This window comes from Apostichopus japonicus, chromosome 4 (genome assembly GCF_037975245.1).
Source record: "Apostichopus japonicus isolate 1M-3 chromosome 4, ASM3797524v1, whole genome shotgun sequence".
NCBI classification, from domain to species: Eukaryota; Metazoa; Echinodermata; class Holothuroidea; order Aspidochirotida; family Stichopodidae; genus Apostichopus; species Apostichopus japonicus.
The window spans coordinates 19321989-19340998 of record NC_092564.1 but is presented as its reverse complement, the minus strand read 5'-3'; the positions used below and the strand labels follow the sequence as shown (position 1 = coordinate 19340998).

Genomic DNA, 19010 nt, shown 5'->3' with positions numbered 1-19010 from the left:
GGCCAACTATCATAATTATCGGGGAGACGTTTGGTAGGTCAAACTAAGCTACGCGCCACCATGGTTGGCACGTAGCGTAATGGAGAAGATTTTGAAAATACGCCTCCCAGATTGCAGGAAATGGCACTTCCCGAGCTTGAAAACAAAACCCCTGCCATGCTAGAGTAGTCAAATTTAGCCTACTTGCCGTCATCATTATTGAAAATTATTGAAACATATACCTCAGAGATTTTTTGTTTTCCATTTTTTAGTCCTACTTTCTTTTCTTTTCTTTTCTTTTTTTGCGTCGTGAATATTGGTCCGTTCGCCGGACCTGCCCGTACCGGCTCCGAAGCCCCTGAATTAAATAAATGTCATAAGATAAAACAGAAAGCATTTCTTAATGTCAACAAATGGGCAATTCCAAAACCATGTGCAGTTGCCAACAAATTTCTATCACCTAGCACTGTCATCATGTCATGAATGCATGTACCCTATACAGCACAGGTGAAATGCTAATATTGTGTTTTTGTTCAATAATTGATTGCGTTTAAATATAAAGCCATGTTCCACGCCTTGCTTGTACTCGTAGTGTAAACGCAAATGTTGATGAGTGTAGCGTTTAGCTTATTACCCTCTTATTTAAAACACTAATTTTCGATGAGGCATGATACAGACAATCAATTATCATATTTAATTATTACACCCATATAGTATATGTGTGCATCGGACAGATCAACAAGTATGCATTAAAAAATGGGCAGATGCACGTTCGGAGCCTTGGTAAATATTGGGGGGGGCTTGTCATGCATTTTCCCCCTCAACTTTTTCATTGGGGGCTGAGCCCCCCAAGCCCCCCCCCCCCCCGGTTCGGCCGCCACTGCATTTAGCCTTTAAAGAAGATCCTGCTAGGATCGAAACGTCAGGCCAACTTACTTTTACATATTCTCTTACACAGGCTCTCTAGTGGATAAGCAGTTTGCTATCAGTTTTATTTTATATTTATACAAATTTGAACCGACAGAATATAAGACATCATGGTAGGGTTGTGGTATTAGATTTGGATGGATCGTTCTTCTAAGGGTTTGATAGAATCAAGATAGAATTGTGTTCAATTGGACAAGAGAATTGTGGATGCTGAATCCAGGAGGCTATGTAGGTCGATCAACTTCTTGATATTGTCTCCACCCTTGGCATGGCTTATTATAGGCCATGAGTATTGTCCCAAACTTTCAGCATGCTACAAAAATTGCTACAACTGTTCAACGTATCCTCTTGGAGGATCTTAGTCGTCTCCTTGTTTTCACAGACATTCATGGTATATGTTAAAACAGCCAATGTTAGAAACAGATTAAAATGTCTCAGTGTGGATAACTACCTTAAGAGTGACAGTGAAATGCTTCTTGAAATTTTGATCATTGGTGACCATTATTGCTAAATTTCTAGCATATTTGTGGCCAATACTGATATCCTTTAGATGAATACATTAGGTAAACTTTTTCATGTACACAACAAACTAACATACCTTTTAGAGTTTGAGAATTAATTTTAGGACTCGGGTTTAATAAAAAGAAGGAAAAAAAAGAAGGAAAAGATATTTGAGTTATTAGGTTTGCTCATAACCAATATATATTTCTACAAAAGAGTCGTAAGTAATATTTCACATGCCAAATCTCTTTTCTTTTCTTACATAATAAAATATAACAGATGAGTTTACAGGAGTGGAATATTGGGTTAATTGCATACAGACATTAACTGAATTGGTTCTCACATAAATTTGAATATCGTGCCATGCAGCAATAAGATCCCCCAAAAAAGTACAATGGTAATGAAATGTTGACAAGCTCACATGCTCCCCAGTATGGCTACACTCTGTCTATATGTTAAAATTGTGCAGTTACAAGGCCAAAGCTGTTGCTAATAATTCAATACCGAACACTCTCCAAGTCTATATCTCTGTTATGAGGGGGAAGAAGAACTTTCGGTAGGAATTTTTCGTACACAATCACATCAAGATTACCACAGAAGAAAGCAGCATTTAAATTACTCATTATTGAGACTCCATCTTGACAAATTATAGTTATTCAGTAAACAATTTCACAAAGTATAATTCAAAAAGAATACTTTAAAGACTGCTCAATTAAAACCTGAAAAATGTGCTTTTCAAATTCGACATTATGATTAACAGAATCTTGAAGGCTTTGATCGATTAATCCTACTGATAATGGAATCTGGCTCTTTAATCTTGTACAAGATTGATTATACAAGACAATCAAATACACAGACTACCAAAAAAAATCAGAAAATATAGATCAAGTTAGAGATGTTTTTTTTTCATGAAGTTACGATTTACCAAGGGTAAAGGACTTCATTTGACAGGCGAAACTTTCTTAGAAGGGAGAGGTTAAAGTTTCATTACACCTTGTCGTCCAGTATGTCGTTAAGTATGTCCTCCAGTTACAGAGTTGTTGACAATTCATAATCATGGACGCTAAATATGAATCTAAGAAACTGACTTCTGTCAGCTTGCGGCTTTGATAAGCCTATGAGGCTTCTTCGCGAGTTCCTGCTTGCAGGAGGATCAAAAATACATACAAACCTTATCACTATCTTATTTTTCATGTAAAATGAACTTGGGGACAAACTTGAAATTGGCTTTAATCAGGGTAGGTTTAGGAAGGAAGGGAGGGGGAGGGGGAAGGGGAATATTTTATTTTTTTGTGTGGAGATTTGCTTCCTATTGCTACACCACATGGTCAGGCAAGAGAGAAACAAGTGCCAACTTATTATAAATTAACTTTAAATTAAGACACCTTTCATTAACCAATAAGAATTTTATATGCGATGCTTAAATTTCTGTAACCATGTTTTCTTTGTAACCTTTTAGAAAGAAATGCATAGAACTAAATCTCGATTCCAGTTTTTACGTTTTCTGCGGTGAGCTAATTGTACAGTTAATTCATTAAATAATGAAACATTAATACGAACTATCATTCCAAATGCATCAGACTTCACTACCTTCACTTGTTAAAGAGTTTTACATTTAGCTTCACTGTCTATCTACAAAACAACAAAAAATGCTTTTCTTGAGAAATATTAAAATAAAACCACATGAAATGAATAACCCATAAATTAAATGAGAGTTCTAGTGCTTTCTTGCCCATAATATCACATAGCTTTCCAAAAGTATTTGATGTTACACTTGCTTTGAGATTTGTAGAGATGAGAGTAATGGCGAAGGACCATCAATCGTCCGAACTATTTACACAGGATCAATTGTTACACTTGAATCAAGATGCTGGGAGTTGGGGAAGGCCAAATTCATCAACTAATACACCATCCTGAAATGAAAGGGGAAAAATAGTATATTAGAACAGCATTTATATTATAACTAATGAAAAAACATTTCTTCCCCTTGTCCTCATACAAATGCATGTAGGTCCCAGTAACTCAATGCAATACAAAATTTCTTCCAGCCCTATAATTGACCTCTGGGCCCTGGAGCAGTAAATCCCCCACCTCCCACCCCTCTTGTCAGGCCTGCCTAGGTAATTGATGTACTAATAACACAAGCTTTACGGTACACAGCACAGCTGAATATGAATGTCTTCTACGAAATACAAACCTTCATAGATTCTCCGCCTGGTGCGGTCTCAGGAGCTGCTGGTGCGTTGATTGGCTCGTCCAAGTACGAGCTGTCATCCTCAGCGAACATGTCATCACCCAGAGCCTCTAATTCTGAAAGAGATGACAAAAAACAAAAAACATGAAATTTATATGAAATATCTAAAGCGTGCACTGTTTTGAGAATCATATCAAAGCTGCGTTATAAAGTTTGTCAAGTCGTGTGAGAAGGTCTCAGCTGTACACTTTCGACTCTGATTTTTATGTATACTTTAGCCCAGCAACTCTGCACCAGAGACAATGAAATTGCCAACTGACACGTTTCACTTTTATGACACTCAACTACGAAGGTGCAAAGATCATCGCATTGGTGGTGGGAGCCAAAGATTCTTGAAATAATTGGAACTTATATTTAATACTGGTCTAATTATTTAATTATCTGTAACAAGCTACTAGGAAGTATCGTGTATGTCTCTGTGCATTTGATATGATCCCTGTTACTGACCTATACATACAGTATTATTAGGAAATGTAGCAGTTACTGTATTAAGTTTGCTTTTTCGGTTTAAACACTCAAGTGCAATTCATGAGCACTCTTTTAATATTGGGCTCCATTACACAAAAGCTATGAGTTCATTGTTCAATAGATAGTATGGCCCAGTCCCCCCCCCCCAAAGCCACTGGTATGACCCATGTTCACAGCTGTGTTCGTGGAATCAAGGTATAGCCTCCCTTGTGTAACAAACCTGTTGGAAAGCTGCACAGACATAATCGAATGCACTCATATAACATCATTCATCTTAACGTGGCCCTCAAAGTTATCCCAAGATTAATGTATGTCGTCCAGTTACAGAGTTGTCGACAATTGTTGACAATTCATAATAATAGATGTTCAATATGAATGTTAGAGACTGACTTCAGTCAGCGTGCGACTTTGATAAGCCAATGAGGCTTCTTCGCGAGTTCCTGTGATCTAAAATACATACTGTACATACATACCTAACTTCAAACCTGCCACAGTTAATGGTACTAACTGCCTATTATACTTATTTTGCAACTAGTTGGCAACTCAAACATACACTTTATACACAATTAACACTATAATTGAAGATGGAGATGTGATTCCATTTTTTTGTTTTGTTTTGATGGTCATTTGATAGTCATTTATTGGAGAATTCTGGCACATAAATGTAGTCTTTTTTCTGTTTCGTGGTCATCAGGTGTTTCTGGGTTTTAATTCATACACAACCATCTGTGAAGGTCAAATCTCTCATAAAACACCTTATTCGATCCTGATAAAGAAGCAAAACCAACCTGCTTCTAAATCTGCTTCATCGACGTCCTCTCCGACGTTGTAACTTCTCCCTAGGACGTCTTGGACCTCGTCCGTCATTTCCAACATGTCTGACAAATCGTCTTGAAGATCCTGCAAGAGGATTACAATTCCAGCAAATAATGATGAGCAATTTTGTATTCATATTTATTTACTTTTCAGCGAGCTGTTTTAATTTTGAATAATTTCGAACATTTTTATACTTCATTACTTCTCTGTGTGTTAGTCCCTTATTATCGCTGTAACTGTACATATGAAACTAATGTCTCTTTAGTGAGGATCCAGTAATCCAGTATTCTACCTAAGTTACTGAATTGATGGATAAGGGTAGGACTCCCTCCCCCCCCCTCCCCCCAAAAATGGTGTCTAGAACTCTGGGATTGTGAGATTCTAAATCCTTTGCAAACAATGTCAGCAAAAGTCTTTCAAAACTCCTCAAATTTTAATAAATGTGTGAAGTAAAACCCTAGCCATCGTTTTAAATATGCCCGAGTATAATTCCGAAAACATTTAGGCACCGTTAGTGTCTTTTGCATCTGACATGAAAATACTTTTCAACGTCAACTTTTCCGTCTGAAATGTTGGCATATTTTACAAATTTAAAAATTGACAAAAGCACAAACAATTTTGATGGCCCAAAAATGAAATGAAAAATTTACCCCACATGGACTAAGTTTTCGCCTTCCTTATTGTCGCTTCAATGGACAATACTACTATATATACTGTATTTGTGGACATACATTCCTTGGTTTTGACAGAATGGGTCACATACTGCATATATATGTAAACATTCACTTGCTATTAAAGCTGTATCGACCAATGCACTCTCTCCTGATTATAATGCATCCTCAAATATGCTGTGACAACAACAACACAATGCTTCCAACATGAAACTTCGAAAAGGAAGTCCTAAATGTCAGATGTTACTTTCATAAGTTACAAAGTGTTCCCATGAAAGTTAGCTCTTCATGGCATGCCATTTTAATTTACTGAGATACTTATCAAACTAATGATTGATCAGACTATATTGGTTGTTTCACCCACCCCCCCCCCCCCGTCCCTCCCCAAAAAAGAGAATGAAAAATAGAAAAGTTTTCTGTTTTTCCTGACCTCTATTTGATCGAGGTTGACCTTCTTGTATTCCTTCTTCATTTCTTTAACACCCAGCTTCATGGCATCCACTGTGGTTTTGGTATCTTTCAACGTCTGTGTGGCGTAGTTGGCTTGCTCCATATTGAAAGATTGCTGTCTTAAATTCTCGAGCTGGCCTTCGTACCTAAAAGAACGGGATGGAGGAAATTAGTTGTCTAACCCTTTCCTGACTCGTATTTGAAAAGTGTGAAATATAAGGACTGCGACGGTAATGCACAGGTCATTATCAAACAAGGATATGAAATATCTAATTTTTGTTAGTATTTTAATTGCTGTTACAAATGTCCAGCGGACAACAATGTGAAAAGTTGTGCAGTTTTCAGATTCATGCACTTAATCAGACAACAATGTGTTAACCCTGGAAAAAAAAGCCAAAATTTGGCTTGATTGGGAGTCAATGCTGTGACTTCTGGGTAACAAGCTCTGCACTCTACTATATGACCTATACAGAGCTTAGTTGGTGGCTGTACATATATAGCCATTTCATTGCTGGAAGTAGGGATGGGGAGGTGGGGGGTTTGCCAGTCAGAAGCTGTAGTACCATGCATACCATGTAACCAAGAAACACACCCAAATCTGATTTGATAAACCCAGAGAGCAGCAGAGAAGTGCATTTGAAAGAAAATCCACATTCTATGTAGATACATGTATAAGCACATCAACAATGTAAACACTGACTGGAAATTTGTTGGTCTATTGATGATTGTTTACAGTTCATATAACAATGGGATTATGTGCCTTAAAAATCAAAACAAGTTGAATCATTCAAGCATTATTAAGGCTTTAAAACTGAAGTTTCTATATTTTTTCAAAATCTGGGGTACAAGTTACTACAGTTAACTCAAACCATGAAGAAAAGGTATTAAGGTAGAACAAAAAAAACAGATTTGTGACTGACAGTAAGGCACCAAAATAGAAACATGTGGATGGAAACTATACATAACATTAAGCAAATCCAATGGTATAACATTAATCAGATTTAAAAAGTTGCTTAAGACTTCGCTATCAAACCAATTTGAAAAACTTACGTTCTTTTCTGTTTAAGTATCCTCATGGCTCTTTGTTTAACTATATTCTGCAAAGTAAACAAAGTATAGGAATACATGTTGAATGTACAAAGTCTTAACACTGACTGCCTGATAATTAAAACAAAATCACAGAATATAAACTGGGGTAGGTCTAGTCACTGAGAGTCACTACATAATTGGAACTGCAAACCAGTCCCCCCCCCCCCAAAAAAATAACCCCATTTCTGTAGGTCATTTGGCCAAGGTTATAATTCACATTATTAAACTCTGTCAACACTTATGTGAAAAGACAAAGCATACAAACGAATCTTTGTTAATACTTTCGGGATGATTATACACCATATGTATCAACATATGTGTGCAAATTTCCAATATAGTTTAGGCATTCAGGTCAACTATATATACTATACAGGATTAAAAGATTCATTGTCATGAGCATAGTTGATGCCCTGAACTCAACTGCACACAATATGATATCCACATATATATACTATTTCGAATATAGTTGAGGCATTCAGGTAGACTATATCGATACACAATTAATAGATTCATGTCATGAAAATAGTTGATGCACTGAACTCAACTGCACACAACATGATTTCTTTGATTACTAAAATAATAATGTATTGGAAATGAAATTCAAAGTTAGAGTAATTAGAGATGAGTACTGTAAGGATGAAAGTTTGTTCAAAGGAAAAAAAAATAAATAATAATAAACAGAAATATATATACAGTAAAGTTGAGAGGAAAATGATTTATTTTATAAAACAAATATCTACACTGTACCCAACCAAGCCAACAATGATTATTTCTGTGTGAATAGTGTATGATGATTATTCAGATGATCGAAGCATTTTCCGTATATCAGTGCTTACATTTTGAAAAACAAAGTTTGAAGAATACGTGGTACCAGGATAATTCAGACAATTGCTTCTAGTAGAATATGCAGTAGGGTTGGAGAGGGTGCTGATTCCAGAAAGTAAGAACTAGAAAGAGTTTGAAAATGTCAGGAGCTAAGGATATGTGACATAAATTATAATTCCATCTGTTATGACTGTAACAAACAACCAGGAAATCATAATAAAAATAAACTTCTCACCTTTGATGGACCTTCTCTCATTTTCTTCATCTGATCTTTGTATTTTTTCAATTCTAAGTCAAGCTTAGATATTTTCTTTTCTATTGATTCTCCTCTGCTGTCAACCTAGAGAATGCAGAAACAAAACAAATATGATAGTAAGAAGTCAACTAATAAGTTTCATTAGATTTACAGAATGTAATGTATACCTTAAATTTTACGACGATGTTAAACCCGGCAAGAGGGTTACATTAACATTGAATGCATTTTGATTCATATGGACATTGTCCCCAAGAAGATCTTCCCTTGAGAAGTGACAAACTTAATGTGTACACCTACAGGTCAAAGCTTAAGGAACCAGCATAAGAATTTTGTAATAGGTATACCACAAATGTTAACTTTATATCTTGTTTGACCCTAGCTATACGACCTTATCCTACATTGATGGCAAATGCAGGCATTGAAAATGGCTTGTCAAAAATTAGGAGTAGGTACCCATTTAAAACTGGTCTTAAAACATAAATTAAAACTGGGCTATAGTGAATAGGAGATTTAAGTCAGCAATCAGTGAAATCATAGGTAAATATACGGAAATCACTTATTTTGCTACATCACTATTATCTTTTAGAAGACTTCCGATAGCAAATAGTGCTTTTGCCAGTCCCTTATACACACTTAACCGTTTAAAGTTGCCAAAAAAGTTAATTCTGGCATCTTGCACCTACAATTTCATTGTGGAGTTTTCAAAATAACTTTGCCAAGTTATATTCCTATTTGGGGAAATATAAGTAATAACAATAATGATTTTGTTTATGATGAACTGTCGTTGTGTAGGTGAATCAAATTCCAAGTGACCTTAGTATAATGTAACAATGTTGTACAAGTTGTACTTGCAGGGATTTGGGTGGGCTGTACACCTTCCTGTTTGTGCTGTTTGGTATCTAAACATTTTGATTATACATACTTAAAATTAGTCTAAATGAACTTTGTATTCCCAATCACCAATGCTGTTTGAGTTAAAAGGGCTGTAGCAAAATTGGTACATGCAGCAGGTGGGGTGGGAGGGAAGTTGTTCACTGTAGGAGGGTTGGTCTCCTCGCTTTTCACCATGTTATCTTCCAAAGGTGTGAGCTTAGAATAACACTAACAGGAACCTTTCTGTGTGGTTGGAGTAGATCGATCATTGAACACACCTATGGATACAATATGCTGCTAGTGTTGTAACTTCTTGAGCATTAGTGCAGGCATAAGAATACTTAGGATAAGCCTCTCAGTAACACCAAAACACTCGGTAACACCTGCCGCAGCTTAGGCTTGGTAAAGGTCTAACGTTAGGCGCAACGCTATATGAAGTTTTAGGCTAGTACTAACAATAAGTAATATGAAGCCTAGCGTTATGTTACGTTACAAATTATGCAGAGACGTCACGCACATTGGAGATTGTATCACTCAGATTTGGTGGTGGTTGCTTAGGTTTTCCAGTTCCAAAAAGACGATTCATCTTCGGTTCAATTTACTGGGAAAGTTCTTACAGAAAAAAGTCTTGATTTGTTGTTGTTTCGTTGTTGCCTTATCCGTTACGTACTCGTACTGTGCTAGGCTATGTTAGTTTTGCCAGCTGATTGCTATTGTAGGTCTAGGCTAGTACTAAAAGCGTAGGCTACTGTTGATCAAGTTCACCAAAACACCAAACTTGTCATAGTCGCCAGACTCTGAATCAACGTATTGTGTGTCTACACGAAATGAGCAATTACGTCATATCAATGACATCATTACTAAACATGGTTGTGTTCTTGGTCATGCTTACGTCTCTTGTTTGCAAACTAAAGTGGTGATATTTGTCTAAATCGAGAGCATTTACTATTGATCTTTTACCAATGAGTATGTTACTCATCATCAAAAAAGTATTTCACCGACTGAAAAGCACTGTGATATGTCTCAACTTAGCTCCACAAATTGGATATATGCCACAGAAGTTGACCTACTTCAATTTCTATGATACATACCTATTCATGGCCCACTACATACCACCACTTAGTAGGCCTTCTAGACATATTCAATTGGCATGAAGAAGTTTCTCCGATGGTTGGTTAAAATAAAGAGGAGGGGGGAACAAAACAAAACAAAAGACAATAAAATAATATTAATAATTTAAAAATAAAATAAAATAGAGAATTGTAAGAAGAACTTATTGTAGGCCTACACCAGTGTATGCAGTTTCATTCTTCGTCAGTACGTGTTTATATTTAATGTAAATTGATTTTTACAATAGAAAGTCAGTCAAGGTTTTCTTTCTTTTGCACGAATCATTAAGAAAAAGCAGCGATTAGTAAACACTTTACGGACGAGAATTCATCGTCAAAGAGCTTCCGCTATAACTGTTCTTCGAATTAAGTGAAAATGATTTCCTTGTAAGAAGTATATTCATGTAAACTGAAACAGAGATGATGTTAATATACGAAGTGTTATGCCAGTATCGGGAATCCACATTACTAAGATCTGTGCAATTTGTAGAAAGAGTCTAGAACGGAGGGGGGGGGGGGGGGGCGGGCACATATGAAATTTGATGGAAATTGCAAACTGCAGATATGAACCAGACACAAATTTGAATCTAGTTACTAGACCTACTTGATTTTTCTCAGTAGTGTCTTTCGTTTATATTTTTCAGTTTCCTATTCTCTTCGATTATTTATTCATTTTCTAAAATTTATTTAATTAGTTTCTTTAGATTTTCTTTTATTTACTTTTTCTCTCGACACAGTCTTACAAAAGACAGGTTGCAACTGCTTCATGACACTCAAATCAGGTTCAACTTAGGTGCATGGGTGAACTAAAGTGGCATATTCTTAGTAAGTCATTTTACATGTCTTTGCAAGTTCTTTCCTTGGTAGTATCATGGAGCTCCACGGCAGCATATACTTATATGTAGCACAGACAATTTGTTTTTCTCCAAAAATTCATTGTATGTTTAACTTACTGTGTGTATGTTTATGTATATAGTTTCCTGCAGTCTAAATGTGTGCCTGTGTGTCTGTTTGTCTGCCTGGCTGTCTCTTGGTATGTGTTAATGTTATGACGTTTTGATATGTGTTCTATAAATGTGTATCCTGTGTGTAAGTTTGTGTATGTTAAGGAGGGCTGATCCACATAGGCCCCGTGGCCCTGTAACACCAAAATAATGTTTTGACACAATGAATCTCACGTGCGCACGAAAGTCAACCTACTAAGTGTTTAAAGGGATTTTGTAATTGGGAAAAAAGTTGTGAATAATGTTTAAGCATTTATGGATGAGCAAAACGTAATAAGGAAAAGTCCCGGGAACTTATATGAAGAACTGAGAATAAGATCCATCGAGTGATTCCTCGGAACTTGAGGCATGGTAGGCCTCCATTTCATCAAAATTCTATAGTTATTAAAAGCTCCTCCCTCTTCGGCTTATTTGCTAACGCCTTCAGTTTCTTCTCCTCCTCTTTCCTCCCGCATGCGTACCTTCTCAGGGGTGTCTTGTCAGTTCCTCTCAGTGAACATGACCTTGGTTACGTCTTGCTTGACATGGAGAATGTTCTCCTTTCGCAATTGTTGGAGTTTGTCACGGCTTTCTTCTCCAACTTGGAACGAAAATCGCTCGCCATCTTCTGTTTCTTAGTAGCTGCGTCATTGCTTCTTTAACTTCACGTATACTTTGGCGATCAGTTCTTCGATTGGTTTCTTGCTGTTGTTAAAGGGACAAATATACGCGTGACTGCGTACTTGTAGCAAAGCTAGGTCAAACAGGAGAAAGGTGAATGGCGGGGTGAGGAGGGGATCGACCTTGAAATTAGTGGGGGTGGGGGGGGAAGGGGTATAAATTAGACGAACAACAATTGTAATCACATCAATGAACGAGAGCAAGCGAGTGGACGTCAACAGAGTATGACGTCAGCAGGTTAATACTCTTGTCTGTTTGTTTCGTCAGACCTAGTCGTCCTTACTGTAATTGGGAGGTTTGTGCTGTAGAGTAAAAATCAAGTATTTGTGCGTGAGTTACCGTGTGGTGTTGAATAAGTTCTGCATATATATGTTGCTTGTTTGCATATAGGCTCCCAAATGTAATCAGGGGCGTGTTTGATAAGGCATTGGGCGGGATGGTATTTACCTTAGTTTTTCGCCATTTCCTTTTAATAAGGAGGCTATAGAGGGCGCTCGTCCAATCTCATATTGAATGCCGCGACACTTCGTTTAAAGCTCAGTTCCAGCTTTGGTTCGGGAGATTTTTGGGCGGTGAAGATTCCCCACTGAGCAAAAGTGGTCCAGCATGTTAACAACGTACTTGCTTGTATTGGCTTTCCCATTGTTTTTTACCTATAGGGGGAAACGGATTCCTTTAATTCCAAAAGAAGTGAGTAAAAATCTTGTAAATTTGATGTTTGATATCGTCTTGAGTTGATTAGTTATATTTGTCCAACCAAATAGTCGATTTAAGCAAATAATCACACCTCATGAATATTCGCCTCATCGATATTCTCTACATGTGATCCAATGCAAACAAAGTGCAAACGTTATGGACTAAACAACGTTTCTTTACTAATAGCTCGTTGAAACCATTCAACAACATTAAAAAAAATGCCTGTTAACATTATATCGTGTCATGGAGCCAGTTAGGACAGTAATGCTAATATCACTCTATACTGTCCTCCCTTTTCATGTTCCAAAGCACTCGTACTGACAGTATTAACAGATCGTAACATTCATCTGATAGAAACGCTCACACTGTATAGTACGAGTGTTTGAAGCGGGACAAGAAAGTGAAGTATAGAAATAAATGCCCCAACTGGGTGAGTTATGCACCTTGTTATCACAGTTAAGCTTATAATTGTAAGGACATAGATAATGCATTCCCATGAACAAAAGAGCACACTCGCTATCCGCATATCCTTCACAAAGAAGAACATTATGAGGTAACGAGTTGAATATTTATCGCGGATTCTTACCATTCTGTTGGGGTCTAGATGGAGAAGCAACAGTTGGTGTTTTATCCTCAGAGCTCTGCAGGTCTGGGATTTAAAGTTCCAGAAGTATTTGCTTTGGAGCTGATTTTAGGGCGGGGCTTGTTGATGATTTCTGGATTGAACTTACCCAGATCTTGGTGTTCCAGACCCCCTCAATACAAGGGATGTTACTACCTTTAAAAAAACATGCCTTTACATTTTAATACTGTCTAATTATATAAAATACTGTCATCGGTAATAGAGAGAGAAGAGAAAGAAAAGAAAAGAATAGGCAAGAAAAGAAGAGAAAAAAAACGAGCCAAAAAAAAAATGAAAAAGCTCGTTTCAGGGAGTCCTGGGCCCGGAGGACCCCCTCCCCCCCTCTCCCCACCTTTGTGCACACCACTGTCAAGATGGGATAACTTTTACGTAAGAAAATTACTATGGTATTGTATATTATAGCTTAAGGATTATAAGGATGACGACTTTTTGAAGAAAAAAAAAACATAAAAATGTACATATTTCTTCGTCAAGTTGGTCAAATTTGAAGGGAAATTAATTTCTTGATCAAGTCGTTTGAATTGCAACTTGTCGTGTGATTGCAATAAGGTTGTGTGTGTTTTCAGTGTAATTAATTTCTCCTCTAAGCTCCATCGTTTATTAATTAATGGATGCAGAAAGTGTTCTCAAGTATTCATGGATATTAATGCCAATATTCTACATTCATTCAGCTTATATAATACACGTTCCGTTCTTCTTCACGCGTTACAATACTTCGCTTGAAGCTCATCTCGATGAGTTGAAAGAATTCGTCAAAATATGAATATTGCAAACGGTTTATACCAAATTATGCTGGATTTTGATAGCCACCGGCTCCGTTGGTACAATTTCCAAAACACACAATAAGAGTATATTAGTGCGTCACAAGATGAAGTATTAAAACGGAGACATATTTGAGAGGAAATGATGTGTTATGAATACGTTATAAGTCGATATATAGGAAAGTCTATGAAGGTATATTTGTTTAACTTAACTATATATATAACTATATATATAACTATATATATATATATATATATATATATATATATGTATATATATATATATACATATATATATATATATATATATGTATGTATATAAATATATATATGTATATATAGTCAATGTTGATATATGGCAGACTTGTATATGTATATACTCCTGGCTGTACCCGAGTACATTTTCAATAGTACTCCTATTCGTACTCTGGAGGGCCGTATACTCGTAATGGCACTTAGATAAAGCAGAGTAAAGTTTATGTGCTCATGGCTTCATATTGGTACTCGAGGCATCCAACTTGCACCCGTGGTTTTGTACTTACACTACTGTAGTCTCAAGTGACATCTGCGTCTCAGTTAAGATGAGATGAGAACAGTGCGCGCAGAATGCTGCATGTGCAACACGTATACAAATTTAGATATGCTATAGGGTGTAAAAGGCGATAGGGCACAAAAGATTTTGCATAGCGCCTTGCGTAGTGCCCTACCAAATATTTTGTTTAGCACCGAAGGTGCTAGATTCCTGACTTCAATAATACTTCTGGCACACAAAAAGTTGAAGCCAGTTTATAGACAAGCGCGTCGGCACGTGCATGTTTTTCATAACATGACTTTTTACAGCATCGTGGTTCGTATAAACATAACGATGAAGTAAATAAGCGCGTGTATACGCACGCATTTTCGCTTGATTTGCCTGATCGGTTGACTGTGGTGAGGGGCTAAGTCTAGTTGAGGGGGAAGAGGTCTAAGCGCATGTTTGCCAAATGTGGCCGTCGAGAACCTTTTTCTGCGGCCCGTCCCAAAAGCAAGTTAAAAGTCTGGTTACTGAGCGATGATTGAAAACATTGCAATAGGCCTAACTGTTTGTGTGGGGATACAGGTCATGAATAAACCATTGAGGCGATCTTACAAAACAGAGGAAGTTATAGTCCTTTTTATAGTGACCGTCAGTCAAACCCGCTAAATGTGTCAATAAGGGGTTGGGTGGGGGTGTGGGGGTGGGGGTTTGGGGTGTGGGGTGTGTGGTGTGGGGTGGGTGAGGAGGAAGCTAGTAAAATGTATTAGTGCCCCCATACGAAGATAAACGTGCAGGAGATATTTCTGTCCCTCTTAAGATTCGACACTAGGTTTCCATATTATACATACCGCTAATACATGCACACGCTACTGTATTTTGTACAGGCTTTCGATGATGGGTAGGCCTTCTAGAACCACTGTCTGACTGTATGTACATGTTATAGGCTACCGGTAGTACAAAGCATTAAAAACAAGGTCGAGGCTCTTCTGACATCACGTGACCAGTTCGGCGTGCCATCTGACAGAATGAAATGTAGAAACCTTATAACCATTTCCCCACGCGGTACCATTTATCTGCAAATATGGCTCTCTGTTAGTTTATCACTCAGGGGTTGCGAACTGAATTACAAACTCACCGTATAGCAACTTCTACCAACATTACCAAGCATGGCTTAATGTAATTATTATGTTGTCATAAATTGATACAATAATTATTCGACTTTTATTCTACAGAAATTTAACTGTTTGTGTAACAGTTAACAAGAAGGTGAAGGTCTTATGATCGTGTATATTATATATACTACTAATCCTCAAAGGCGAATGACCTTTCAGCATTTTAACCTGCGTGAGAATTTGTTTTCCCTTAGTCCAAAAAATCTGCTCTGTTCATTCATCAACATATGAAAAGGAAATTGTTACCAGATAATAAAGAAGTCGGTCAAGTTTGAATAGAAACCGTGTTACAAATCTGTTTAGCCCGAGGCTATAGCTTAATTGTGTTTACCGTAGATTCTAATGGTAGAACTATAACGGACTCAGTACTGACCAGTTCAAATCCGCTATATTAACCCAATCAAAGTGGCCGTTAGTTTATTATAATGTTTTTTTTTCATCTGTGTTAGTGTAACAGTGTTTACAGTGGCGCCAAAGAGACCGTCTATTTGAAAACGATATTATTGGTTTAAGACTTTTAGTTTTGTATTGTTATGTTTACATGACACCGGTGTTCTCTTAATTTGACGACAGTAAGTCCAATTTAGTAGACTGAACTCTTTTACCAATCTAATTGATTGGACGCGAATTAACCATTCTAATAGATTGGACTCTTTAATCAATCTAACCAGATTGAATATCTATTAGTTTGACTCACATTGTCTGTGGTGTCACTCTGGTTTTTTTGTGTTGATTCTATTGAATTGTGACGTCAGATGTTATTTGGCATACAAATTTCCATAGATCACCTTATACATACTTGAGCATGGTTGTACACAATAATATTCCACTGTATATATGCATAGAGGTTTCTCATATAAAATTTAACTCTTTAAAACTGATTCCATTATAAACTCTTCACACTTAAAATATCATATATTTCTGGTTGCGATTCAGTGCGTAAACTACTACATTGTCTTTTTGTTTTACTTTGTACCCCCAAATTTTAAGCCACAAGGGTAACTCTAGCGTTACAAGTTAATTATTATGACAACTTCCGCCCGATCGGTTTATGCAAATTAGGTTAAAGGCTTAGTCTATAGATTAGTTCTGATACACGGTATAATAATTCGACTTGTACGAAACAAAGAAAAGTTTGGTTCAAATGGGATTCGAATCAATGACCCCAAGATTTACTATAGTAAGAACGAGTTGAGAGTTTTATGTTATAAGTTGTTGATGTTTTTGAAGTGCAAATGAATGTCTCGGCTGTTACATTGAATTAAACGAACCAAAATACATATATATGCTCAAATGTAATCAAGATGTGGAAAATGTTATGAAACAAGAAAGTATAAAAAACAGAACAGCTGCTTTTTCTTTCAAAGTATAATTATGGACGTTACCCTCTACCGTATAAACATGTGGCCTGTTTAAGTGGCAAGCGGTTCTGGAGAGTTGAGAAGAGTCTTATTTGAGCGCCCACTGTGCCTTTCTAAACATGTCATACTCCATTGATATTATAGCTTTGATATGTCTGTTTCGTAGATAGTAAACTGCGCTTAATTGAAGCGTCGACATGTCTCTATCCCAATTATTTCATACGAAGCCCGTTAAAATGGATATTTCTGTTATAGTATATACGAATATCAAAATTGAATTTACAAAGTTGAAATATCATGGCGCATCAATTCATTCAACTTAATATCGTACAAGACTTGAAAGATTATTCTGTTCCTATTTATCCAAAAGGCCATCCACAAAGCGGTAACATCAAGTTCAGGCTGGAATTAGCCGCAGGGTAAAACAATCAACCGCGAACAATGTTACTGACACCTTTTCTTTTTCATATTCTGACAACAAGCGTCGGAGACAATTACATCTAAAAACTAACACTCGGCGTAAAACAAAAGAATTGTTTTTAAACGGATTTACTTTTGTGCCAAATGGATGAATTTAATTAACGAATCAAACGTTCATTTAATTTAAAAGGTAATATCACAGAGGCCGAATATGTTTGTTTACTGAGATATTTTAACCACGATTCGTTTGCTTGGCGACTCTTCGGTCAGATGTCTCGTATGACGTTAAAAGTGTTAGAGTGCCCTCATTCCAATGAAAAGAGATGGTATAGACTGTATGGATAAGGGGAACTCTGATGAATTGGCAAGCCAGTATTTCATGCAGGTTTTACGCAAGGAACTAACATATCCCCCCCCCCCCCCCCTTTAGAAAATATCACCAGTTGGTCCCTAAATAAATGGAATAAGGTGTTTGAAATAGATAATGTATATTCCCTAATCCCTAAATTCTAAACATGTTTTATGTTATAAAGTATTACATTTCTAAACTGCTCTATAGTGTTTGGCATCGTATGACGTGTTTACAACGTGAAGACAAAATAAGAGATTTAGAAAAATGTTTAGAATCTATAACAACCTCTTAATAGTGTACCTATTTGTGTTATCATGTAAATCTGCTAGAATGGTCACCTCGTATAATTGACACGTTTTGTATCTACAACTTTCAATATAATCCTCACTTCCACAATGCAACTTTCAAGGGACACATTTTAACAAAGGCTGCTTAAATTGACAATGGGACGTGACTCGAAAAGTGGGTCGCAAACATTTCCTCTGGGTTGCGGGACTTTTTTCAGACGTCGAAAAGTCCATCCACAGTTTTTGTAGCTTGCCAACGGAAACCGATTAAATGTCTTTTTCAACATCATAGTCAGATAGCCCAAGCTATAGCTTTCATGTAACCATAGATTCTGAGAGGTGAGGGTCCAGTGGATTGAGGCCCTGTTCTCACGGAAGAAGCTTTGGGCCGAAAAGTTCGATTAAGTGACATCGGATAGTAGGCCCCAAAGGCCTTCTCTCCCGAAATATAAAGCTATGTTGCGGTCATGAAAATACACAGATTGTATATAGACGGCTTCATCGACACACATTGTATATAGACGGCTTCATCGTTAACTACTTCATTCGCCATTTTTATTCTCAGACGCTTGTAAACTGTATAATTGTCCCACTGATCTGATCTGAGAAATCATAAAAGACTTTCTTGATGTTAATGAAATTCAATTTAAACTTTGCCACCATGTGGTAATGTTTGCTGATATATATATATATATATATATATATATATATATATATATATATATATATATATATATATATTTACATTGTTACATACTGTTACTGCCGACCAATATATATATATATATATATTGGTCGGCAGTAACAGTATGTAACAATGTAAATTAGTTCACTGCAGAGTTCTTCAAACAGCTGGTCGTGTTCCAAAAGTTTTGTTCCCCGCCATGCCGGAACACTTGTCACGTGTTTTGCTTAGTAA

The 19010-nt window shown here is 36.8% G+C and overlaps 1 protein-coding gene across 1 annotated transcript; it reads right to left on the bottom strand.

Moving 5' to 3' along the window:
- Nucleotides 1-1576: 1576 nt before the first annotated feature.
- On the bottom strand, nt 1577-9866 carry LOC139966725 (charged multivesicular body protein 5-like). Its single transcript, XM_071970034.1, has 7 exons — nt 9627-9866; nt 8216-8320; nt 7117-7163; nt 6047-6212; nt 4918-5029; nt 3605-3717; nt 1577-3320 (listed from the first exon to the last, which is right to left on the bottom strand). Exons 1-7 carry the CDS (start codon nt 9693-9695, stop codon nt 3270-3272), a joined length of 663 nt encoding a protein of 220 aa, XP_071826135.1. The 5' UTR covers nt 9696-9866; the 3' UTR covers nt 1577-3269.
- Between the last annotated feature and the right edge of the window lie 9144 nt (nt 9867-19010).

Excerpts from the sequence above, each read along its gene's own strand:
- LOC139966725 (XM_071970034.1), bottom strand. The coding sequence starts at position 9,695 with ATGAATCGTCTTTTTGGAACTGGAAAACCTAAGCAACCACCACCAAAT. Across the intron at positions 5,030-6,046 it reads TCAACCTCGATCAAATAGAG|GATCTTCAAGACGATTTGTC; the intron begins GTCAGGAAAAAC and ends ATCCTCTTGCAG. Across the intron at positions 3,321-3,604 it reads CAGGCGGAGAATCTATGAAG|GATGGTGTATTAGTTGATGA; the intron begins GTTTGTATTTCG and ends CTTTCATTTCAG.